The 25,005-nt window shown below is 38.9% G+C and overlaps 5 protein-coding genes across 7 annotated transcripts; 2 read left to right on the plus strand and 3 right to left on the minus strand.

The window, feature by feature from the left end:
* Window positions 1-364: 364 nt before the first annotated feature.
* Window positions 365-1,671, minus strand: LOC131438621 (GTPase Era, mitochondrial). The gene is made up of 2 exons (XM_058608751.1): window positions 1,341-1,671; window positions 365-1,276 (listed from the first exon to the last, which is right to left on the minus strand). Exons 1-2 carry the CDS (start codon window positions 1,548-1,550, stop codon window positions 392-394), a joined length of 1,095 nt encoding a protein of 364 aa, XP_058464734.1. The 5' UTR covers window positions 1,551-1,671; the 3' UTR covers window positions 365-391.
* A 4,390-nt stretch (window positions 1,672-6,061) lies between these two features.
* On the plus strand, window positions 6,062-8,282 carry LOC131436487 (uncharacterized). The gene is given in 3 exon segments (XM_058605212.1): window positions 6,062-6,564; window positions 6,731-7,085; window positions 7,088-8,282. Coding segments are annotated over 3 exon segments (1,359 nt in total). The 5' UTR covers window positions 6,062-6,358; the 3' UTR covers window positions 7,886-8,282.
* A 6,288-nt stretch (window positions 8,283-14,570) lies between these two features.
* Window positions 14,571-15,637, plus strand: LOC131437215 (uncharacterized). Its single transcript, XM_058606399.1, has 2 exons — window positions 14,571-15,463; window positions 15,520-15,637. Exon 1 carries the CDS (start codon window positions 14,672-14,674, stop codon window positions 15,440-15,442), a length of 771 nt encoding a protein of 256 aa, XP_058462382.1. The 5' UTR covers window positions 14,571-14,671; the 3' UTR covers window positions 15,443-15,463; window positions 15,520-15,637.
* LOC131437214 (GTP-binding protein 128up) lies at window positions 15,486-16,992 on the minus strand. The gene is made up of 4 exons (XM_058606398.1): window positions 16,812-16,992; window positions 15,900-16,735; window positions 15,719-15,841; window positions 15,486-15,662 (listed from the first exon to the last, which is right to left on the minus strand). The coding sequence occupies exons 1-4, from the start codon at window positions 16,851-16,853 to the stop codon at window positions 15,560-15,562; spliced, it is 1,104 nt and encodes a 367-aa protein (XP_058462381.1). The 5' UTR covers window positions 16,854-16,992; the 3' UTR covers window positions 15,486-15,559.
* Window positions 16,993-22,921: 5,929 nt separating this feature from the next.
* LOC131438306 (uncharacterized) lies at window positions 22,922-25,005 on the minus strand. Of its 3 annotated transcripts, none has more exons than XM_058608214.1 (4): window positions 24,846-25,005; window positions 24,291-24,586; window positions 23,507-23,783; window positions 22,922-23,440 (listed from the first exon to the last, which is right to left on the minus strand). In XM_058608214.1, the coding sequence occupies exons 2-4, from the start codon at window positions 24,556-24,558 to the stop codon at window positions 23,344-23,346; spliced, it is 642 nt and encodes a 213-aa protein (XP_058464197.1). In that variant the 5' UTR covers window positions 24,559-24,586; window positions 24,846-25,005; the 3' UTR covers window positions 22,922-23,343. The 3 variants fall into 3 exon arrangements, with proteins under 3 accessions (XP_058464197.1, XP_058464196.1, XP_058464195.1); XM_058608213.1 differs by having other exon boundaries at window positions 24,291-24,591; XM_058608212.1 differs by lacking the exon at window positions 24,846-25,005 and adding an exon at window positions 24,695-24,825 and having other exon boundaries at window positions 24,291-24,591.

Consider the following 25,005-nt stretch of genomic DNA (forward strand, 5'->3'; position numbering starts at 1 on the left):
TCGCTCAACTCTTTAGCTCTCTTGACCATAAATCTGTAGAAAATGTTCAAAACGACGAATGTAACAATGAGAGACTCTCTTTGTTTACTTTCTTTTTCGATTATTGCGAGATATTCCTGCTTTTTCGGTTATTTCTTGAGTGCAGATTGAAAGATTATAGCTTTAGTTATTATTATCGGTAAATAATGGGAGAGAAGGATTGTTAAGAGTACCGTAATAATCGAAAGAGAAAGTAAACAAAGAGAATCTCTCATTGTTACATTCGTCGTTTTGAAAATTTTATACAGAAATGATTTAATCATATGTAAGACTTCTCAGTATTCAGGGTTACTGTTATAAATTGTAGGAAAAGTAAAACAATAAATCAAATCACCATCTTTATTTAACGAACTCAGTCCCGATCTTGCTTCTTCTGAACCCTCGTAACAATGGTCAGTGATACCGGCACTGAGAAGGTCTCGATCAAATCAGAAGTAACTCGTTCCGTAATTTGTCGCAGCTTTCCGTTCCTCTCTCCGCAAACCAGCCGCTCTAATCGCTCATTCGGGCAGGTGACTACTGTGCTGGCGAAAATTTTCCCCTTGATGTTCTCGTAGAACTCCAGCTCCGTCTGCAACAGATACGGTATCTCCTGTGGCAGATAGTCCAACAGTCGGGCCCGGACGCTCTGAATAATCATTTCCTCCGGATTTTGGTCAGTATTTTCATCAGCCAGATGCTCCCACTGACCGGGTTTCGCGAGAGAGTAAATAAAATTCATAATTTCCTTCAGTCCATCACCCGTGATCGCGGATACCATAAAAATCTCAGTAAAATGCGACCATCCCTCATCAATTTTGGATTTGCATTTAGCTTCTGCATTTTGCGCCTCACTTTTCCTCTTTTTAAAGTTATAATTTTTTATGCTTTCCAACTGATTGTTGGTAACGTTTCTAACGACATCCAGAAGAACTCGTTTAGACTTGAGTGTGTCGATTTTATTCAAAATGAGAAAACTAGGAATATGCGCATGGTCCTTCAGCACTTTCAGCAGGATAGGGTTTAGTGTATTTCTCGTCCAGCTATTGGACACGTCGTGCACTACTCCGATCAATTGAGAATTGTGTAGAGCATGACGGCATGCGCTGACGAAATTTGAACCAAGTTGATGCTTTTTGATCTCTCGCTCACCGACCAGACCCGGAGTGTCGAACAGAACCAACTGCGATTCTGCACGGTTTTGAATTGCTCGTGCGGTTTTACGTGTGGTGTGTACTTTCATTGATGTTGGACAGACCTGTAAAATTCAATTTCATCATTGAAGTTTATTTAATTTCATTAAATCAGTAAAACACGTTTACCCTATGTTCTATCAAATGATTGATGAGAGTACTTTTACCGGCGTTCGGTACCCCGATGATAGCCACTTTTATCAGCTTAGATTGACCGGCAGCATTAGCTTCAGTAAGCTCCTTTCCATCACAAACATTTTTCGATAGTTTTGTACTATATCTATTTAATTGATTCAAACTTCGAGTAGGAAACACACACCGAAAATGCACCAGCATCATTTTATTTATTCTATAGTTTATAGTTTCACGAATGATCACTAGTTAACTTCATGAATTCGAATAAGTATGAGAATTGAATTACAAAATCAGCGAAAATCCACTTCACATCATAAACTAAACATAAAAATGCACTCAAGTGTCAAAAAAATGTCAAAAAGCAAATGTTGCCAGATTTTCATAGATGAGATTTTTTTTCCGTTGGGGTGTTTGATCAATGGCGTACCGAATAAATATTAACATCTCGCTTCATTTCGAATAATGGCCAACAGATACAAGATATGCAGATGAACCAATTCCATTTTAATCATAAAACTCGTGTAATTCGGTTCCATCGTATGTATTCGGAAAATTTTACTTAAAAACAGAACCAAATGACATTTCCAGCTCAGTGTACTAGTAGCTGACGAAAGTTAATTATTCTTATAAATATGGTTACATTCGACGAAAACAAAACTTATGACACAACGAACAAAGTGACAAATTGTGTTGATATATCTCGGTTAATTTTTCAAAAGAGCGTATAAGCAAGTGACAGTTTCTCTTTGTTTACTTTCTCTTCTATTAATTACCAAGCGGTTTTCACGCTTATCACTCAACTCTTTCATGAAATGATACCCGAAACTTTCGACTTTCAAACAGAATATTGTTATCAAAGAAAATCTTTTTAATAACATCACAATAATCGAAAGAGGGAGTGATTAAAGAGAAACTGTCACTTGCTTATACGCCCTTTTGAAAAATTACCCGAGATATTTGTCACTAATATTTATTTTTTCACTTTATTGAGTCTGTTTCGTTGTGCCAGAAGTTATATTTTTTTTTTGTTTCAATTATAGAGGTTTTAACATTAATGTCATTCGCCTCTTCGGGCCAGAAAAACTTTCTGACCCTATGTGCGGGGTTGGGAATCGAACCCAAGCGGGCTGCGTGAAAGGCATCGACTTACCCATCACGCTATACCCGTCCCCTCAGAAGTTATATAATTGTTTCGCTCCAGATTTCTTACTCGAAATTATTAACGACATTTGAATTGAACTATTATTCACAATGACCTCTAATGCGAATCACAGATCACTTACTTTTATCTGCCCTCTTTGCACTGATCGTGCGATTTTCTTTGTTAGACGTGAAGGTAACTTCAGAAAGTTCGTTAGTTTTTCTAAATACTCGACGAAGAATTATTTCATAAAATATGTTTTATAATGCTACTTAAAGAATTATATAAAATGCTTTCCTATTTATGGGTCAACATTACTTTCAAACGAAGAATGAGCCAAATTTATAATGTAATTTTTGTACATTTTTTGTTGTTTTTCACGTTGGCGTGTCTCTAATGCTTGAGCTTTAGGGTTTATAGAACTAAGAAATCATGAATTCACGTTTGCCTATAAATTTGAATCAGTGTCGTATCTAGGGGGAAGGGTCAAATGGGGTACTCGCCCCGGGCACAACGTTTTGAGTGGGACGGCAAACCAATCCTTGTGACCACTTTTTTTTACTTGTTCAAGTCATCTTTCCGGAGATGGAGTTCAGCTTTTTTTTTTGCTCACTAAACCATCGATAGGGGCGGCAAATTTCCTCGGCACGCTTTGGATTCCACTATGAAAAAACTATTTCGTTATGATACTTACGTAATGGTGAACGACCAGATACCGGTATTTCGAAACGCTTTTTGCGTTCTTCATCAGTGTCAGTGTCTTTAGAACAGACTTATAAAGACACTAATGAAGAACGCAAAAAGCGTTTCCCGGTATCTGGTCGTTCACTATTACGTTAGTATTATAACGAAATAGTTTTTTAACTTTTTCATACAGAAAGGCTATACAATCACTGCTAAAATCGACTTTTCAACCGAGGCCCGGAGGGCTAAATGTCATTACCAGTTGATTCAGCTCGAGGAACTGAGCAAATGTCTGTGTGTATGTGTGTGTGTGTATGTGTGTATGACAAATATTGTCATTCACTTTTCTCGGAGATGGCTTTCACAAACTTAGATTCAAATGAAAGGTCTATTGGTCCCATATAATGTTCATGACTTTCACTTGGATCTGACTTCAGGTTCCAGAATTACAGGATGATATGCAACAAATGTGTGAAAATAATGTCATTCAATTTTCTCGGAAATAGTCGAACCGATTTTGACAAACTTAGATTCAAATGAAAGGTCTTGAGATACCATAAGAATATCCCAATTTTCATTCGGTTTGAACCCTGATTCCGGAGGTTGCGTGCTTAGTGTAAAACGTTAATACCCTGATTTTTTTTTTCATAAGCTACCTCTTTATATTGGGTAGTTTTTTTTATTCAAAAAATATTTTTATTCAGGCCTATTCACGTATTTTTTTAATAAAAGATTTTTTTGAATTGGATCTCCATTTCCCTCCTGCGAGGATTGAGGGGCACTTTGTTCGTGACTCGTCTCGTCATCCATTGCCGCATCGGTGGTATTGTTGTTGGTTTCTGTCTTCTTTTCATTTTCCTCATTGTTCGCAGTCTTGAGTTCGTTGCTAATTGCTGGAGATGCGCATTGTTGTACAATGGTTGCAGTTGCTGGTTGGTTGGAGAGTAGGTTGTTAACCGCAGCTGGTGTACTTAGTTCTATAGGGGATACTGATGGTTTCATTGAAAAGGATGCTTCATAGTTGTTGGTGGCTGTCACAGGTGTACTGGGGTTGCTTGGGGTTGGTGTGAAGAAAGCACCGTTGTCTTTTGGTATAGTTGGCTCCTTAATGTTTACGTGCTTCACATAGTGCACATTGTTATTGTCTTTTGCGAATTGAATTGCATCCGACACTTTATAAAACTGGATGTAAACAACATTATTTGTCTTATTGCATTGAAGTAAATGCACACGTTTAGTGTCAAAATGCATTTGCTCCTTAAGCAAACCTTCGAGTTCTCGTATTGAAGGTCGTATTTTGCACTGTCTGAAGTCAACAAAAATTGTGTTCTTTCGTACCGGCGATAGCTTTTGTTCGTTTAGTTCACTCATTTCGAGATCGTTCTATTGTTCACTGTACTTGGTTTCTTCCGTCCCGAACATAAGCGGTTTTGTTTTATCGACTGGCTTGGATGAGATGTGAAAGCGAACTGATATTGGCTAGTTAATTTCCTAGCTTGCAGACCATGAGAGTCTGTAACTAAGTCCCATGATTGATCTACTGAATTTTATCCAAGTCCGACTACCGATACATTTTTTTTTTAATTCAGATTTTCATAGAGAATTGTAAATAAATTTGTAGGTCATATCCAGCAAAACACTCAAAACTCTGAACTAACTCAGACAAATAAACTGTCACAATCCGAAATGATCTCACCTTATACCGCATGACCCCTTCTTAATCTACAAATACATTATCAGAGAACATAATTGCAATTCATTCGCACTCAGCCATGCCTTTGAAGCACATTTATACGAAATTATCAATCAATAATGAGATTTAACTGATTATGGTAGATTCCTATTCTTTTTTTTAACATTTGATTTTAAATAATTACTTTTGATTTTTTGAATTTTGAACATTTGATTTTAAAATCTCGGCAATGTGAATACCGATAATTTCAGAAATTTCCTTCCAACACTACCAATAACTCGGTATTGTACAGTCTTCCTGAAACTTCGGTAATGTAAGTTACTTGTCAAATGATAAATAACGAAAAATTATTTCAATTTGACGTCTGCCAAGATAATTGATTGAGCACTCCACTAAACAGTCTAAGCGTGTATTTTTAGCTGCGTTTAAACTCTAATTTATGATTTTCTGTCAAATTTAAAAATGATAATTAAAATAGATAGGGTAACAGAGGTATTTTGGCCACTTCATATATTTTGGCCCACCTGAAAAACTTTATCGGTTTTTGTCGGATTTTATCGATGTTAAGTAACCCATGTTGCATTAATTTGAAGTTTATCACATTAAATTACCTATTGCGGAAGAGTTTTTCAAAGATATTACAACATTTGGTGGATATTTTTACAAAGTGGGCCAAAATAAAATCAATCCTAAAGTGGGCCAAAATACCTCTGTTACCCTAATCCTTCATCCTACATTCGTAAAATTGTTTGAATTAAATAACTGTATCTTAAGTGTAGTCATTCATAGCTTTCGACCAATTGAAATTTATAACCAGAAAAGGGCTGCTTAAGAAAATGCGAAAACTGTAAACATCACCCTACCACCCATTGAATGATTTAACATTTTTAATGTGTGCGTTAGAATGTCGAATTTTTCGTCAGTGCGTCAAGATATGCTATTTTCCCATTCAGGAAATATTTTGAACCCTGATCAAAACCCTAGGATTTCATAAAAATCGTTTCCAAAAAATCTTCATTGACAATCTATAAAAAAAAATTAACTATTTCCGCGTAAAGTTTGTTCGAAATAAATATGCACAACAGCTCCGAAATGTTTTAAAAATTAGGTTAAATAAGAAAATAAATTTGTTTCTTTTTCAAAATAAAGATGGCATCACTTTCTTACGACCAATCAGAATCGACCACATCTACTTAAGACGTCATCACCATGGATAGGCTGATTCATTGTTCCATTTTGTCATTCGTTCGCAAACTTTCAGTGGAGTTTCATCAGATTTTGTGTTACGAGCGGAAAGGATACCGTTAGATGTTGTGAGCCTCGGTACAATGGTACATTTCCAAGGAGATACTCCGAAAGAACGGAACACTTTGCGGAACTAGTTTTGGATCGTAAAAATAGAAGCGATATGAATTCCTACCAATAGAAGCTGGAAATTTTTTTTCATTTCGATAACAAAGAAGTTTCTGGAAGCGAGAACAAGTATTTGTAAAAATGAGTGGTCCCATTGTAATAACCGTACCCACCAAGTACATTCCGGTTAATCTGGCCCCGGCGCCAGTGAAGTTGGAAATTATGCCGTCACCTTCAACCAATGGCTCCGATGCTGAGGAATCGACCTCGTCCATTGATGAATACCTGGTTCGTGGCAAGAAACGACGTCTGGATCATTTAACATGGGAGGAAAAACTCCAGCGGAAGTAAGTATCTGTTTCGTTTTGTTATCGCCCGTTGCCATAGCGAGAGCCTGTAATTATAATCTAAAAAAAAACGAATGACGTGGCAATGCTATAATGATTTATGTGGGAACTCCAAGATGCTGCAATTGAAAAAAGATGTTTTATGAATTTATATGTTGTTTTACAGAAAGTTGAAGAACCGGGTTGCAGCGCAAACTTCGCGTGATCGCAAAAAGGCTAAAATGGAAGATATGGAGTTAACTATTCAGCAGCAAACGGATCAGATCAATCAACTACAAGAAAAATGTGAATCCTTGCAGCTAGAAAAAGATGCCATCTACAGCAAATATCTCGATCTCGAAAGTCGTTTCGAAGATCTACAGCACCAATTCGAAGAGCAGAGAAAACAACAGCAAACAGCTATCGGTCCCATCACTATCAAGTCGGAACCCGATCTTACCGGAATCTTACACAGTGTTGGTTGTGTTTCCACCCTAACTGGATCAGCAGCATCCGCTTATTTCCCTCTGCAGCAGGGATCTTTAAAAATGGAAACACAAACGACAGTGCGTCAGAATCTGAAGTCGGCCGACAACGACAAGGTAGCCTCACTTTGGAGGATCATTGCTCTCTGCCTGCTCTACAGGACATACTCGAAGAATTCGATGTGTCCAAACTCGAAGAGCTCGCCGAAAGCCTTCTGGCCAACGTCTCGAGCGAACTGGAAGTCACTGATCGAGGAAGCAGCCAGGCAAATGCCGAAGATGCAGGCACCGGCAGCCGAGTGCTTAGACCAATGGTGGGGACCTCATCAGAACAGCTGGAATCCTGCAAAGAAACTAATCAAGGAAGTAGCCTAATTTTGACCACCCACAACTATTCCAAGTCACCCTTTCACAAAGAGAAACTCAAGATAGAACACAGTCAGCAGTCTGATCTGGACCAGCAATCGACTACACTCTACGGAACATACGATGACGCAACTAATTGCATCACCATAATTCTGAATAAAGATGATATGCCTCTAGAAGAAGAAATTGTTTGTGAGGAAGCCGAGCAAAACCTAATAGACGAGCAGGAATTCAGTATGAAGCTAGAACCAATACAGGAACTGCTTTCACCAAGTCCCAGTCCCGACTCAGACAATTCTTTGTCGGCTTACAATGATACGAAACCAGTACTAATGGAAGATGCAATTCCGTTCAAATGTCCTCTAACTCCTGGGTCGTTTGTTTCGGACGGTGGTTACGAATCACTAGGATCGCCCATCAGCACCACCGACTACGGTATCAGCACATTGGATGAATTCTGGAACCTGGATTTATTTCCCATTCTTAATTAGGATAATTTCCCACCCTTATCCTACCACAAAGTGATGTACAAAGTAGTTATTAGTTGCTAGGAATCCTAGTTTGCTACCTACTAAGACCTGTCTATAGTTAGGTTTAGATTAGACTGCTGTAAATACTAGTTTTTGTACGTATTTATCGACGAATTTTTATAAAACAACCACAACGAGAAGATTCTCTCTAGTGATAGAATTGTATTTAGCAGTGTTTGTTACTTTTACGCATTATGCACAAAGATTAAGCGTAGACACCAGTCAACTCCCATTTTTTGTGTAATTTAAAGGTTAATATTAAAGATCATTGTTACAAATTTTATCTATTTGCTACAAACTCAATATCTCAGTGAAAGGGTTTACTTGAAATCGCAAAATAAAAAAAAACTCAAAACCATTTATGCATTTTTATTGATTATGGCCCTTATTACCGGTATCACTTCACGGTGGAAATTAAGTGAAGGGAATTTAGGTCCTTATTACGAAAGTCGCTTCTGAGACAAAAGTAATTACTTGAATGAACTGGATGCCACTATGAACATTACGCCACCAACATTTTGTTGAAAAAAAAAAAGTTTTTGTCCACTACAGTGATCACTTCACTATGCGTGATACCGGTAATAGGGAAATCAAGTAAAGTGACATATAAGTTAAGTGGAAGTGAGAACGGTAATAAGGACCTATGTTTGTTTGCCTTCTTTTGTTTTGTCATGTTTTAATGTTATCGAGCAAATATTGGGTAAAAAACTAGATGACAGAAGAAACTTGAAAAATCTCTGAATATTTCCTAGCCAAATAATCAAAAACAGGTGATTGGTAGGGAAAAGGCTTGTGTTTACGTGCGGTTTTAAAATTTGAGCCATGCACAGTCCGAGCATATACCAAGCTCTTTTCTACCGTGAAGTCTATCGATTAGTGTTTCATCACACCCACAGTAGTTCAGTTGGCAGAACTATTTTCCCGGATTGGAAAAGGTTGTGAAATAATAACTGCATCTGAGAACTGGCGTCGCCAGTATTCGTTTTTCCTTTTTTTTCTTCATTTTATCAGTCATATTATTAGTCTGCGAGGAGTGGAGAAATGTGCAAGAAAAACGATTCAAGAAATTAACCATCAGTTGAATCGAAATGAGCTGATCAATCGAATCGATTCATTTTAATGAGCTGATCGGTTCGGAGCTGCTCACCAATATGAACTGTTTCGCACACCTCTACTCTGAATCATGCGGTAAGCGGACCTTACACGACCATTACTAAATTATGTCAATGTCATTACTAAAAAATAATATCACTTTAATGAACGTGCGATTGCGATTGTTTTGATTATAGAGGTTTTAAATTTAAGGTCATTCGCCTCTTCGGGTTAGAAAAACTTCTATGTGCGGGGTTGGGAATCGAACCCAGACGGGCTGCGTGATAGGTATCGACTTTCCCATTACGCTATACCCGCCCCCTTTTTGATGAACGTGTATGGTGCAGTAATGACGTGTTTTCTATGCAAATTTGAAATATCATTACTGAATAATCTAGTATAATTTTCAAATTGTTCGATCGATAGCGGCCCTTACACGAGTCATTAAAAATGTCATTACTAAAAAATAATATCATTTTAATGAACGTGTAATGGTGCAGTAATGACGAGATTTCTATCAAATTTGAAATATACATCATTACTTAGTCATCATTAAAAATTACAAAAATAATGCTCGTGTAAGGGCCGCTATTTGAATCGACTATCTGGATTATTAATCGATTACTCGAATAATTATTCCATTGAATTGAATTGAATTATTTATTCTCATAAAATTTTTCAAATTATTCGATTAGTTCAATAATAGAATATTAGTTTCAATCGATTGAATATTACTCGATTATCTGGGTTATAATTCTCATGATTGAATCGAATGATTCGCTATCTACATCATATTTGTAATTAATACATCGACTTGATCCCGGATTAGAATTAGTAATGATTTATTCAAAAATTACTTTTGATTGATTTGTTGTTAACTTTGATTCATTCAGAAGTTTCCCACATGTTTCTACATGTCATAAATATGTCTTGAATCACAGAGAACTCACATCCGAGCTAGTACAAACTTTTTTAAAAAAGCTGTGTGAATCATAAGTAAAAATTCGCAAACAATCACCTTTGAGTACGATTTCGCGTACATGAATTACCATTGCATGCAAACTCGAACACAAGAGCCCATAAGCGATTGCTGGGCCGCTCGAAGCGCCTTTTTAGGCGAATTACTACTTGGTGATCACTTTGCCATGCAACCGTTAAATTTCTTACACACATTGAACTGACTACTGGATGCCTGTTCTCTGTGCTTGAATGTACATGTATCTAATGCCGTGTTCGTTTTCGAACCTACACACGGGCGACTCTGACTCCGAGTAAAAGGAACACGTGGTACGCGCCCTACACGCTATTTGAACACTGGTTTGAATTGCGATCACTCAAATTCATAAATTGGAACAATATGTCTAAACTTGAGTATGGATTTGAGTAAAATTTGCTCAGGCCAAAAGTTCTCTCGCATTTATTCATACAATAGAGTAAGCGTTGAGTTTTAAACATTTGAGTGAAAAAAATACTTCAAACAGTTCAGTGCGTTTTCTTTATCGGATTATTCTGATCGAATTTAAGGATGCAGGAATATGTCGTTTTTCATTGCCGTTTATAATCTGGTTTTTTAAACCATAAATCATCAATCTTAGATGTTTTCAATGGAAATATTGTGGTTTCAATTATGCCAAGTGAGAAGCACAACATAATGATATCAGAATCGTTCAATTTCGACTCCAAACCAGTCAAAAGGAAACGGTTTTGAATCACTTTTCTGGACTTTCCATTCAAAAGAAAGAAGAATGACTCTGTATATAAACATTTATGAATGAGAATGTTTTTATTTTGGGTGCAAGGAATTCAAGTTTTGAGTTAAACTCACTCAAAAAAAATATTTTTTCCATATTTCGAGTAAAAAATAGCCAAATTTTGAAAGCTTCGTCTCTTAACTCAAAAATGAGTAGATATAGGCGGTGGCTCAAGTTTAGAGTACGTGCACTTTTTATGAATTTGAGTGGTGTGTCACTCAATTTTGAGTTGTGTTGAATGAGGGTGAAAACAAGAACTCATAAAAAAATAAAAAATAAACAAACTCGCATGGATGCCGTGGTGTGACCCGAGAAAATTTTCAGAGCGAAACTACGCGATTGGAGTCCAATCAAGAGCGACTCCAGGTTGCTAAGAAGTGTATCGAAAAGTAGTTAGCAACATTGATTATTGAATAAAGCGAAAAAAAAAACATATTTTGACATCAGTTTTCGATATATTGTAGAAAAATTACATTTTTATGCATTTCACTGATTATGTTGAAGAAAATCCAAGTTTCTGTGAAACGCTCGCACTTTGGACTTGACATTCTTCATTAAATTCTGCACAGTTACTTTTGTGACTTTCCTGGTGGCAGCTGTCCAGTTTTTTTTTAACTCCTGCATGTTTTGGGACACTGTACCTTCCTTCCGAAAGTGCCGCTTGACAATTGTCCAATACCTTGCAATTGGCCGAAGATCCGGGCAGTTCGGTGGGTTGATGTCCTGTTCCACGAATTGTACATTATTTTTTGACAACCACTGTAGAACGGAGTTGGCGTAGTGGGCTGAAGCCAAATCCGACCAGAAGAGAGGATGAGCCTTATGCTTTCTGTACAGTAGCAGCATTCTCTTCTTCAAACATTCTTCCTCGAACACCTTGGCGTTAATTGTGCCCTTCTTGTACGTTTTCATGGAGTTCCGAACTTTGATCCGCTGAATCATCCCGATGCTGGTGTTGAACTGCTTGACCAAATCCCGCGTCGACGCCGATGGGTTTTTCCTGATGTACTCTACCACTTTTAAGTCCCGGCCGGGCTGGCTGGGACCCGTTTTCCTACCGGATCGGGGCAAATCCTTCATGGAACTTCTCGATAATATGTTTGACATTGGTGTGGTGCACTTTCACCCCTTTTGAAATTTCGTTGTACGTGACACTACTTTCTGAGCACCAAGTGTGCAGAATTTTCTTTCGCGTTTCCGGATCAATTCGACTCATCATTGAAACGATAAACCGTACCGAAACCAATCGATTGCGCAGCTGTTAAACAAACATGTCACCGCAAAACACGTTGCAAAAAATTAAGCCATTTCAGAGTTATAACTGTTTGAATGTTGCTAACTACTTATCGATACACTCCTTAAAACGAACATTTCAAAAGTTGTTTGGGCGACTCTGGGCCAGCTTTCGGCAACTCTGATCAATAAACGAAAATGGTATAAGCCAACTATTTGCGACTCATTGCCCAACTGTTGACAAGTAAAATTTACTCCCCAATAAAAGTGAGCTAGTGCCCACTGGTGGGCTTTAGTGATCACTTTGGGAATCACTGACTTAATGATTTACGTTGAACTGGCAGAACAGTTCGAAGACAAATCGACCGTCCCACGACATAAGGGCCTAACTGCAAATGACAGTTTCTCTTTGTTTACTTTTTCTTTCACGATTTACCGAACAGATTTTATATTTGACGCTTTACTCTTCGCAAAACTTTCAATTAAAAACTACAAGCTTTCGATTTATATTGGAAACTTTAGAGAACTTGCAATAATGGCTTCGTAATAATCAAAAGAGAAAGTAAACAAAGAGAGGCTCTCATTTGCAGTTGGGCCCATTTGTCGTGGGACTATCGAAATCATAAAGTATATATTCCAATGTGTAAGTCTTGTGAGTTGATAGCCAAACAACACGGTTTTGACTATTAGGCTTGCTGACAGCTCCCTTACAACCACAAATTCAAATGAGATTGGTTTGTTTTCATCAGGAAACGCATGTATTAAACACGATTCAGACGATTAATCAGTTTTGGGTCGACGTCAAGATTAATTTATTAATTTTATTAGCCGAATATTGCTCACGCACTCGACGTTCCGTAATGTTGACGTAGTGTCTCTTCATATGAATTTCTTGCAATTAATGTTATTGTTCCGTAACCGTTCCATGCCGGTGGAAGAGACCTGATGCTCCGTGTGAATCGCTTTACATACTGTTTTGTTTTCATCAGGAAACGTATTGGCCACCATATTACTATTCCCTGGTTCCCAGCTCCAAAAGTACCGAAATTTCACAAACTTAGGCTCAATTGAAATGTCTGGTCCTATATACAGGGTGATTTTTTAAGAGCTTGAGAACTTTTTTAAACAATAAAACGCATAAAATTTGCAAAATCTCATCGGTTCTTTATTTTAAACGTTAGATTGGTACATGACATTTACTTTTTGAAGATAATTTCATTTAAATGTTGACCGCGGCTGCGTCTTAGGTGGTCCATTCGGAAAGTCCAATTTTGGGCAACTTTTTCGAGCATTTCGGCCGGAATAGCCCGAATTTCTTCGGAAATGTTGTCTTCCAAAGCTGGAATAGTTACTGGCTTATTTCTGTAGACTTTAGACTTGACGTAGCCCCACAAAAAATAGTCTAAAGGCGTCAAATCGCATGATCTTGGTGGCCAACTTACCGGTCCATTTCTTGAGATGAATTGTTCTCCGAAGTTTTCCCTCAAAATGGCCATAGAATCGCGAGCTGTGTGGCATGTAGCGCCATCTTGTTGAAACCACATGTCAACCAAGTTCAGTTCTTCCATTTTTGGCAACAAAAAGTTTGTTAGCATCGAACGATAGCGATCGCCATTCACTGTAACGTTGCGTCCAACAGCATCTTTGAAAAAATACGGTCCAATGATTCCACCAGCGTACAAACCACACCAAACAGTGCATTTTTCGGGATGCATGGGCAGTTCTTGAACGGCTTCTGGTTGCTCTTCACTCCAAATGCGGCAATTTTGCTTATTTACGTAGCCATTCAACCAGAAATGAGCCTCATCGCTGAACAAAATTTGTCGATAAAAAAGCGGACTTTCCGAATGGACCACCTAAGACGCAGCCGCGGTCAACATTTAAATGAAATTATCTTCAAAAAGTAAATGTCATGTACCAATCTAACGTTTAAAATAAAGAACCGATGAGATTTTGCAAATTTTATGCGTTTTATTATTTAAAAAAGTTCTCAAGCTCTTAAAAAATCACCCTGTATAAGAAAGACAAAAATGTTCCGGAATTATAGGATAAAGAGTGTTCAAAACATCAAGTCTTTATTCAAATAGTAGTCGAAAAATCTAAAACTAATGTTATGAGAAAAGTGGATACAAACAAGTCTTTCGTATATTTTCATAATAGCCAGTTGAACTATCAACAAAAGTAAAATTTTGTACAGAATGTTTTAAACAGTAGCCGAGTTGAGAAAATTTTCCTACACTCTGGGGACTTTCACACCTAGTTTATTAGGTTGAAAATATCCAAGTACGCACTAATCTATCACAGTAGATTGAGACAGATGGTAATCTTTGCCAAAAAAAAAACAATACCCCTTCGGGCAATGTTAACGCGGGAAGCAAATTCCCGCTCACACCTGAATGGAATTCCAGCTGGTGCTTGAAAACCGGTTAGCATTGAACTAATTCACGAAACGCATCGCAAATCCTGTTTTTGCTACGTCAGGTGCTGCACCGTGGACCGCAAGATAGCAATCGAAACCAAACCCATGCTGAACAAGTATCACGTAAATTATTTATATAAAGCATTTCTACGACACAACGATAATTATTCAATAACGGGAGACACGGGAATCAGGTGCGACATATTTACAGTTATACGAAACGTATCGACTCATTGGTTCGCTAGTTGCAGAATGCAGCGCTCACAATTTCTAACACTCGCGGTCGTCTGCCTTCTGGTGCAAACTGGCTGGGCACAGCAATACCAACAGGTTTTTTCTTTGCTGAAACGCTGCCCGTGCGTACAGATCAATACCTGCTATAGTGAAGAGATAAATTTAGAGGTACAACAGTATCTTAACAGTCAGTTCAGGTGCCCAGAATCCACCCATCAGCACTGTTGTGGTCCGATATATCCAACACTCGGATATGATGGTCATTTTGATGAGCAATCAAGAGCAAAGAGTGGTGCCCCGGTTGAGCCATCTGTCAACGAAAATGTGGTGGTTATTTTGGCCCAAAGCGTTACACCTTCCAAGGAAGAAGCACAAGGTCGTGCTGTAGAAGTGATGACTGTTTTGCCACAAACTGAAGCTCCAGTTCTCACCACTACTACTGTGGATAACGATGATGGTTCACCTGAACCTTCAACGGCACTGATCGAAGATACTACTACTCAAATACCGGTAACTACCACCACAGTCCAGAGCACCACCAGAGGACGCCTGAGTCGCTTCCATCAAAGACGTCCATTTCCAAGGTATGAACGAGGTTCCACCGAGTCAACGTCCTCTCGAGCACCGATTCAGAGGCGTACAACAGCCTCCAGGCGGAATCCTGCCACCTCTGAGTCGCCCAGAAGATCATCAACACAAACCGGTCTGTATAACAGCGAGTTCAAAAGGCGCGTGACCAACCGACAGCGAAATGAACCAACAATTTCAACTATCGAATCTACTGAATAGGATTTCTCAACATATAATTATGTAAATTTGTTCAAATAAAACGTTTTAAATGTTTTCATAATTTTTCGTGTTATTAGCATGCCTACAAAAATGCTGCCAATGAGTACTGATTGCAGTTCAAATTTTCTTGACGATTTGAACAACGTCTTCGTCGTTCAGAACGTGTTCGATACCTACCTTTTGCGGCTGATGCTTCACAGATGAGCCCCACACCAGAGCACTAAAATAAATAAAATCAGTTCATCCGAACGAATATAAGCTTAAACTAAAACTCACTATTTAAATTCCTTTGCGATTGTCCGATGCAATTTGTTGCAGAAATTTTCGATCGTCGTATGTTCGTGGTGTAACACAATTGGTGAACTGTAATCTGGAAGTTGTCCCTTGGGTTTGGTGTAACTAATAAAATAGAAACGGATAAAAAAAATTCCAACGAGATGGTTCTCCTTTCACTTACATTCGCACAAGTTTCAGATATCTCCACATCATTTCCAGCAGATCGTCGAAGTTCCAGTGGTGATGAGCAGAAATCGGTACACAGTGAGGAATCTTGTAAATCACGTCCAGCTCTTCAATGCTGATTTGATCGATTTTGTTCAACAGATAGATGCACGGAATGTAGATCCGATTCCCCTCGATTACGTCGATCAAATCATCCGTCGTCGCATCATACTTCAGCGTGATATCAGCGTTGTGTATCTTATACTCGGACAAAATAGACTTGACCGTGTCCAAATCTAGTTCGGACTGGCTCACTGTCGCATTCAAATTGACTCCTCCCTTGTCCTTCTTCCGGAAACTGATGTTCGGCGGTTGTTTGTTCAATCGTAGCCCAAATCCTTCCAACTCATGCTCCAAAATTTGCTTGTGGGTCAGTGGTTTCAGCACATCGAGTACCATAAAAATCAAATTACATGTCCGAGCAACAGCAATCACCTGCCGACCGCGACCTTTGCCATCCTTTGCACCTTCAATGATTCCCGGCAAATCCAACAACTGAATCTTTGCACCTTTGTATTTAATACATCCCGGAACGGTCGTAAGCGTTGTGAACTCATACGCCGCAACCTCAGAGTATACACCGGCCAAATTGGAGAGTAACGTCGATTTCCCCACTGACGGAAACCCGACAAAGCCCACGCGAGCATCTCCCGTTTTGGACACTTCAAAACCTTGCTCGGAAGCACCGCCACCACCTTTCGGTGTGATAAGTTCACGCCGTAACTTGGCCAGTCGTGCTTTCAGCAAACCTAAATGACCAGCTGTGGCTTTGTTCCGCTGAGTACGGGCCATCTACGAGACAAGACGAGATAAAAAAAAAAAACAAATCGGTATAACCTCATCAGTGCATGTTGTTTTCTTCAATTACCTCGGCCTCGATTTGGGCGATCTTTTCCAAAATCGTACTCATTGCGAAGTCTTTACGTAGACCGCTAACAAATCACACACAAAACAATGTTTGAAGAATTAAGAAAATGTAACGTAAAACAAATTTACGAATGCAAAATCTACACACAATGTGTCCGCAATGTATAGGAACGAAATTGATCATGCAATCAGTGATACCAGATTGTAGTAGTATCATTTCCGTAGATTGGCATTTTCCTCGGAAGCTCTCGCGGTAGAAAGCTTTTTTTTTGCTCGCCAGACAAAACTAGTTCCGTAGTTCTCCGTTGAAAAATTTTATTTTCCGTAGATTTCCGTAGAAAAAATCCAATTTCCGTAGATTTTGTCTACGGATCCGTAGATCCGTAGAAAATGTTCGAATCCGTATATCTACGGAGATTTCCGTAGATCTGACATCGCTGCATGCAATTGGCTTGCACGTCAACAACGAAAGCCGTTCGGGTCGGACCCGATCAGAGATGCCAAATTATTTCACAGCAGATGTCAATATATCTACACTGAAAAAATAACATAACATTTTTCGTAAAGCGACCGGTGTATGGGTCAATTTTCCGAACAATTCAAATCACACTGGAAATTCACGTAAATTGTATGTGATGGTTCTACAGGGTCCGCCATCTAACTTTTTTTTTTAACTAGCGGTTATTTCGACATTGGTAACCTTAATGTCACTTCTGATTTTACAGAAACTAAGTTTTATCCTTCCGCTGAACGAAAATGGTTGTGTATACGCTTGAGGAACGCGTAAAAATAGTGCAGTTTTACTTTGAAAAACATGGTAATGTTGCGGAATGTGTGCCAAAAAATCATCTTCTCGGATGAGGCACATTTTCATCACGGCGGGTATGTTAATAAGTTAATAATTCATCATTGCTGGGGACCTGAACGCACGGCATGAGCTGTGGGGAAACAAAAGACAGAATCGAAACGGATTCGTACTTGCCGAAGATTACGAAGCTGGACAGTACAACATCCTCGTTCCGGATGAACCAACGCGACTTTCCAGATCGGAAGTTCATTCCATTTTGGATATATTCATCAGCAACATCGCCATAGACAGCTCTCCGGTTGTCTTCAACGAGCTCTCTTCCGACCACTTTCCAGTAATATTGACGTTGGGATCTTCACCAGAAACAGTGCCTATTCAACCTCGGAGGAACTATTATCGCACCGACTGGGTCCAATTTCAACAAATCGCCGACCAACTTATTAATATCAATTTGCCACTAGATTCCCCGATGGCAATCAATGCGGCCCTATCTTCCATCCAGCATTCAATCACAGTCGCTCGTGATAGAACGGTTCCAGTACAACATATGCCGAGATCCTCAGTGCCACCAAGAAACTCATCCGACTTCGAAATATCTACCGGAGGCAGTATCAACGAACTGGCATCCTAGATAAGAAGACTTCTTATAACAACTTAACTGGATAATCCAGGAAAGGATATCTGAGCTTCGCAACAGGAACTTCCAGCAAAAGCTTCGAGAAATTCTCCCACATTCAAAGCCCTTCTGGTCCTTAACGAAGGTGCTTAAGAAAAAACCGAAGCCTATTCCTCCTCTGATGTCACCCCAAGACGCAGCTGAAGGAATGCCTTAATTCACACCAGTAGAGAAGGCAAATGCGCTAGGCCAGCAGTTTGTGTGTTCTCACAATTTAGGACTCAACATTGTTAGTCCACATGAAAGAGCCATTGCTGATAGCGTAGCTGAGGTTGACCAATCAGATAGCTTGGGTCCTGAGGAAAGTAGAGTCACTGCGAATGAGCTGATGGCTATTGTGAAAAAATCCAAAAATATGAAGGCCCCCGGTTTCGACAACACATTCAACATTGAGCTGAAACATTTGAGTATTCGCTCATTTGTCTTCTTAGCTAATATTTTTAACAGGTGCTGGGAGCTTGGTTACTTCCCTTCAAAGTGGAAGTTAGCTAAAGTTATCCCAGCCCATCAGCTTACTCTCTGTCCTATCCAAGCTGTTTGAAAAGTCAATACAAAGGCGAATTCTTGCTTTCGCAGATGAACAGGTTTATTACTGGAAGAACAGTTTGGGTTCCGGAAAAGAAGATCCACCATCCACCAACTCACAAGGGTTAACAACGTCATCCAGCAAAACAAATCAATGCCCAAAACGACTGCCATGGCAATATTGGATATTGAAAAGGCATTCGATAATGTGTGACACGATGGCCTGGTGTTTAAACTGCATCGGTATAATTTTCCCATGTATCTTATTAAAATTATCAAAAATTATCTTGCAGATAGAGCATTCCAGGTTTCTCTGAATAATGCACTTTCAGAAAGATTTACTATTCCTACCCGGTGAACGACCGCAACTAGGTTAAAACCGGGTATAAATAAACGATATAATAATAATAATAATTTACTATTCCTGCTGGTGTACCCCAAGGAAGTATCCTAGGTCCCATTCTATACAATATTTTTACATCAGACATCCCACCTCTTCCGGGTGGTGGTGTTCTGTCACAATTTGCTGAATACGATTCGGTGATGAGGTCATCTAATGGTCCGACGAAGTTATCTATCTAGGACTCACCTTTGACAGACATCTGATATTCAGGTCACATGTTGACAAAATCGTCCAAAAATGCAGCATATTCATTAGGTCTCTGTATCCGCTGATTTGTAGAACATCTAAACTATGCCTGAAGAATCAGATGGCTGTCTATAAACAAATCATCTACCCCGCAATTGAATACGAAGTCCCTGTTTGGCGGGGCTGTGCACGAACGCACAAACTTCAGCGCATTCAAAGTAAGATCTTAAAGTTGATTCTAAATCTACCCCCTTGGACAAGGACTAGTGAAGTACATGAGATGGCCTCCCTAGATATACTAGAACAAAAATTCGAACAATACTGCACGAAATTTGAAGAGAGGTGCTCAATCTCTGAAATACAAATAATTCAAAATTTGTACGTATTAGGTTAGGGATAGTTAAAAGTAGGTAGATATTTTATTAATAATTAAAATAAATATTATGATTAAACATTAGTATCTAAAACAAGAGTAACTAAAACACCTATTATTAATAACGAAGTCAAAACACTTGTACTGTAAAACGTTGATGTAATACACAAAAATTAAATTAATAAACAGATATTTATGCAAAAAAAATACATGCGAAAATCGATCATTTTTTCTTGTGCGTTGGATGGAAGCAGACGTCGTGGGACTGATTTAATCAACCAGCAGCTTCGGAGAGTGCAACCGACGACACGACCAGGCACTCCGAAAAAAAAAAGGGATAAAATCGTTCGTGTACGATTCAACGCCAGTTACCACAAATAGAGCGACCCCTTGATAATGATAAAAATAATTTTCTCGAACAACACTGTTTAAGTTGCCATGAACTAGTTACCAAGGAGCCCCAAAATAAATAAACAAACGAATCAATTCAAACTATTTCTGAAATTGTCGACTGATAAAATCCTGTGATTGTTTAAATTTCAGATAAAAAAAACGATACATGTTATCCTCTAATTATAGTTTGATTTAATTTTTGAGTCCACACATTAAAAGAATCTCTCCAGGATATCTCCTTGCTTCGGCATTGTGCTCAAAAGAAAATTCGTTATCCTACTTATGTGAGCATGATAAGGTTTCTATTTAGGTTAGTCACTGTTCTAGATAAATTCAAGAAATTTTGCGATATATGAGGTGATATCAACTGCCCGTAATAAATTATGACCTGCTCTGTCGAATCTTTGGAGTCATATGGAACTAGAATTGATGCATCAGGCATGGTCAGGCATTGAAACAAAAGAAAACTATTGATGAAAGCAGAACGCAACATTGAAAAGTCTTCAAAGAGTGAGGTGATATTTGAGACTCATGAAACATAACGTAATGTCGCATTGCGTGATGGTTAACAATGTGATGAAAAATAATGGTGCGGCAATCAATATGACGATGTCATAGTTGCAAACTACGGAATTGAAAACAGAGTAGAATTACATTTAAATGAAGTCGATTTTCGAAATTTTATTGAATCAACAATGAACAAAAGTATAAACCAGCCGAAACATTTATCATTACTGTAGTCTCAGAGTTTCAATGTGTCAACCAACATTTCCACCAAATGTACTTTGCATTGGATGAAAACTTTGCATACGAAATCTGCAGATTGTAGTCATCTATGAGCATCTTAAGACACTACTTGCTTCGGTATTCCGAATGGAATTCTATCCATCGCAGTTGGAAGACTCAGCCAATGATCCGTCCCTATGTCATCAACGACAGACGACAGACACTTTGTGTTCGGAGATCCAAATTTGTAGTCTTATCGTTTCCCAACGAACATGGACAATTAATTTGTTCCAGCTATTCTTCGATACACATTAACCACTAGCTGCAGTAGACCCGGTACAGGAAAGGCATATGATCAAACCGACTATCTTTCGAGCGGTACGATTTAGCGTGATTCGAATAGTCTTGTCTCGGTTGATTGCGTAGCAGGTAGTTTACCCTTATTCGAAGATGTCGATGGAATCCTTCCCCAAAGAAATAAATTCGACGAACATTATATAGGGGCAGCAGTGCGCTTATTTTCGTAGTCGATTGGCCGCGCATAGCTCGTTGTATCATTCCCATGTTCTTCTCGTTGGTTTGAGCCGAGCTACGATCAAAATGTTGCCCCTGACCGAAAAGAATAAAAGTTATTGGAAGAGAAAGTTGGAGATATAAAAACATTTACTTCTCTTTGGCAATCAGTATAAAGTACGTAACCAAGGTAACTGTTATTCCAAGTCAATAATTTATCAACTTGTGATGCCAGTTTCAATTTTTTTCATGCTATTTCGTTTTGACATTACCAGTTACTGAGGGGTAGTCAAATTTACGATACAGTTTTGGAAGGCGAGTGGCAGGTCGTGTCGTCGGTGCAACTTCTGCGTGGTTAAAAACCTCAAACGCTCAGGTCGCAACTCCCATTTGGACTTCAGTCGTCAGGTGGAGCAGTTGGCAATGAAAGCAGACCTTTTGCGTGGTATAGAGCCTCAAACGGTTAGGTCGTGCTTTCATTTGGACTTCAATCGTCGGGAGCAGCAGTGGACAATGCTTTCATTTGGACTTCGGTCGTCAGGTGGAGCAGTCGTCAGGTCGCAGAGCCAGTTTCCCTTCGAAGAAGATTGATTACATCATCCGGTTGGTGGTCGTTTGCATTGGAGCAAAATACAACGGAAAATGGACAACAATGTGGAACATTATGCAAAATCAGCCTTTCTAATGGCTTTAAATGTTACCTAAAGAACTATAAAGATTGCTGCTTTGTAAATCGAAAATTAAGCAAAGAAAGCACGACCTAAGCGTTTGAGGCTCTATACCACGCAAAAGGTCTGCTGCCATTGCCAACTGCTGGACCTGACGACTGAAGTCCAAATGAAAGCACGACCTAAGCGTTTGAGGCTTTATAGCATGCAAATGGTCTGCTCTCATTATTGACGACTGCTCCACCTTCAATCTACTGTATATGGCCCATTTTTCAACCAGTTGTAGTTTGTAGTAAACTTTCTGATGATTTGCTATATAAAATGCATAGCACCGACTCAGAAGCCATTCATTTCGAATTTGGCTGTCGTTGTCATCGTGTTGATTATGGTGCAATCGAAGAATCTCCAAGCGAAATACAAAGCTTGTTACCACAAAAAGTCAGCGGTATCCATTGGAAGTCAATGGTATCCATCGGAATTTGAACTAAACCCGTCACTCTCCATCACGAACGCCTTCATAAAAGGTTCTTTTCAGAACCACCATTATTTTATCATAAGGAACTATACTGGTTATTTCGTAATATTTGTGTGTCAGAATGTTTATTGTAACTAATCTGTACTACACTGTTTAGGTGCATCGTTTCAAATTCTAGTAGTGTAAAAGGACAAAAATTGCACAATTCACACTATCGATCAATTAATTTATATTCTAAAGTATAAAGTAAGAGTCAGTTTTATTCGTATTCACGACATCCAGTTATGTCTCTGACATTACTACACACTTGTACTTTTTTTGTGATAGAATAACCTTTCAATATGAGAAATACAAAGAGGAAAAGATTACAGGAACATGCCATTTTATTTGTACCAAGATATGTAAAATATGCTTAAAATTAATGTACATTTTAAAGTTTATATAAAGATGCCAAAAAGCTATTGCGCTACATACAATAACATTTCGATTTAAGGCGAAAATAGACATAATTACCGCTGTTTGCTATGAATTTTCCTCGGTGTGAAGAGTCAACCACTCGAGACACATTAGGAAGTGAATTAAGTTTAAAATTAACATTGATAAAACTAATGATGGTTAGTCTCTTCCTCTTTTCAGTTATTTACATTTTTTTACTATAAATAGCTAAGATTGTGCAACATCACCTTATCGTCTATGATAAGAATGTATGGGTAGATTTCTTGCAGTTAAGGCCCTGTTCTATATAACGAAATCTGATGACGACTAGAGTGACTAGGATGCTGTAAAACTAGTCGATCAGCAGACAAATCAAGAACACGGTCAGTCCACTGAGAAGAGCCGTTACGTAACCCAAATGGAAACGACGCTCCTTATCGGAGAAATTTCTGAAAAACAAAAGTCGAAATTTGTTAAGATATCGTAACTAATTCGATAACGAAGTATGTAGCTACTTCTTTTTGCTGGCGGAAAACGGTGTCGGTGGGTTGACTCCGGGGATGTTGCTGTCCAGATAAATTACATGGTAGGTGAAGGTCATCACACCAAGTCCAAACAAGGCCGCCAATAGTATCAGTGAAGGATCCTCGAGTTGCTGCCGTACATCATTTAGCCATGTCTGAAACACTAAATTCCACCGGTTGTAGTCGACGGCTTCCGTAGCAGTATTGAGCCGGTCTATAGCGTTTCGATACCACTGCTGCAGAATAACCACGCCCGAATCCATGGATCCTGAAACGAACAGTTCGACAGCACACATCAGTCGGTGGTTAGAAAGTGTTTCTTTGGTTGCAAGGCGACAGAGGTGCGAGAAAACTACACTCGCAAATACTTCTATGGGTGCAAATTGATTGGTTTTAACGAACGTTATATAGACTACGGAGAATCTTTTATTCAAAGCTTATCCCATCACTATGCTCCTCACGTTTCGTTCTCGTATTGGTGTTCGATACTGCTCTAATAAGCAAACAGGAATGTGGAGAGAATTACTGTTTGTAGTCATATATTATTGTTTTCACACTAACAGAGCAATGCAAACGAAATATTTTTGTAGAAAAAAAAGTGACGCATCTAGAATAAAATTCAACTCCGGAGGGCAGTGACTCAACCTAAACAGATTCGATGGGAAGCATTGCGTCATGAGCATAACAAGGGAAACGAGTTGCTTTGCATGCGAGGTATAAAAGGCTTTCGATTCTGAGTACGTGTAAACACTAGAACGGTAAATAAATAACTCACCCGAATTAAACGGCAGCATGTACCGTACAAGCAGGACGACTATGGCACAAGTGGCGGTCGCCGCCAGTATGTGTGGAAGTGGAAACCGGCGGACCGCTGCACCAAGCTTCAGCTTAGACAGTTCTATATCGGTATCATCGAAGGATAGTTTCCGCGGCCGTTGCTGCTGTTCGGGGCTTTGGATGGTGGTAGCTGCTGTTTTATGAGCACCATTTCCATTCTCCGCCGGTAGTTGCTGGTCTGCGTCGGTGTTGATTGATTTTTCCATTTGACTGGATATGGAATAGATACTCTGCCTGACCTTGTCGTATGCAATAGAGTAAAAAAAAGTATTTATAAACAGACAATCATCTGTGTTGGAGTGAATGGGAGAGCGAGAGCCCCATAACCCATTCTCTATTTACAAAATTAAGGTCATCCAATGCGCTTGCGTGGGTGTCCCATTGGACTGTGATCATGTGAAACGCTGTAACTTAACGGCAATAAACGCAAAACGACGTTTGTCAAACACAAATTTAAAACGATCATCACATCTAGAAAGTATTGCATACACACCTTTGTTTGTATACAATTTAATTTTTTTGTAAACTAGATATTAACAACTCATGAATTTTGTTGAATAAGCTTAATCCAAAACACTTGTGATAATAAAAATTAGGTAATAAACAGGAGGCGCATATAGAATTAAAAGCTAGTTGCAATGATTCGTGAGAGC

The sequence above is a fragment of the Malaya genurostris genome, chromosome 3 (genome assembly GCF_030247185.1).
Source record: "Malaya genurostris strain Urasoe2022 chromosome 3, Malgen_1.1, whole genome shotgun sequence".
Lineage (NCBI taxonomy): Eukaryota > Metazoa > Arthropoda > Insecta > Diptera > Culicidae > Malaya > Malaya genurostris.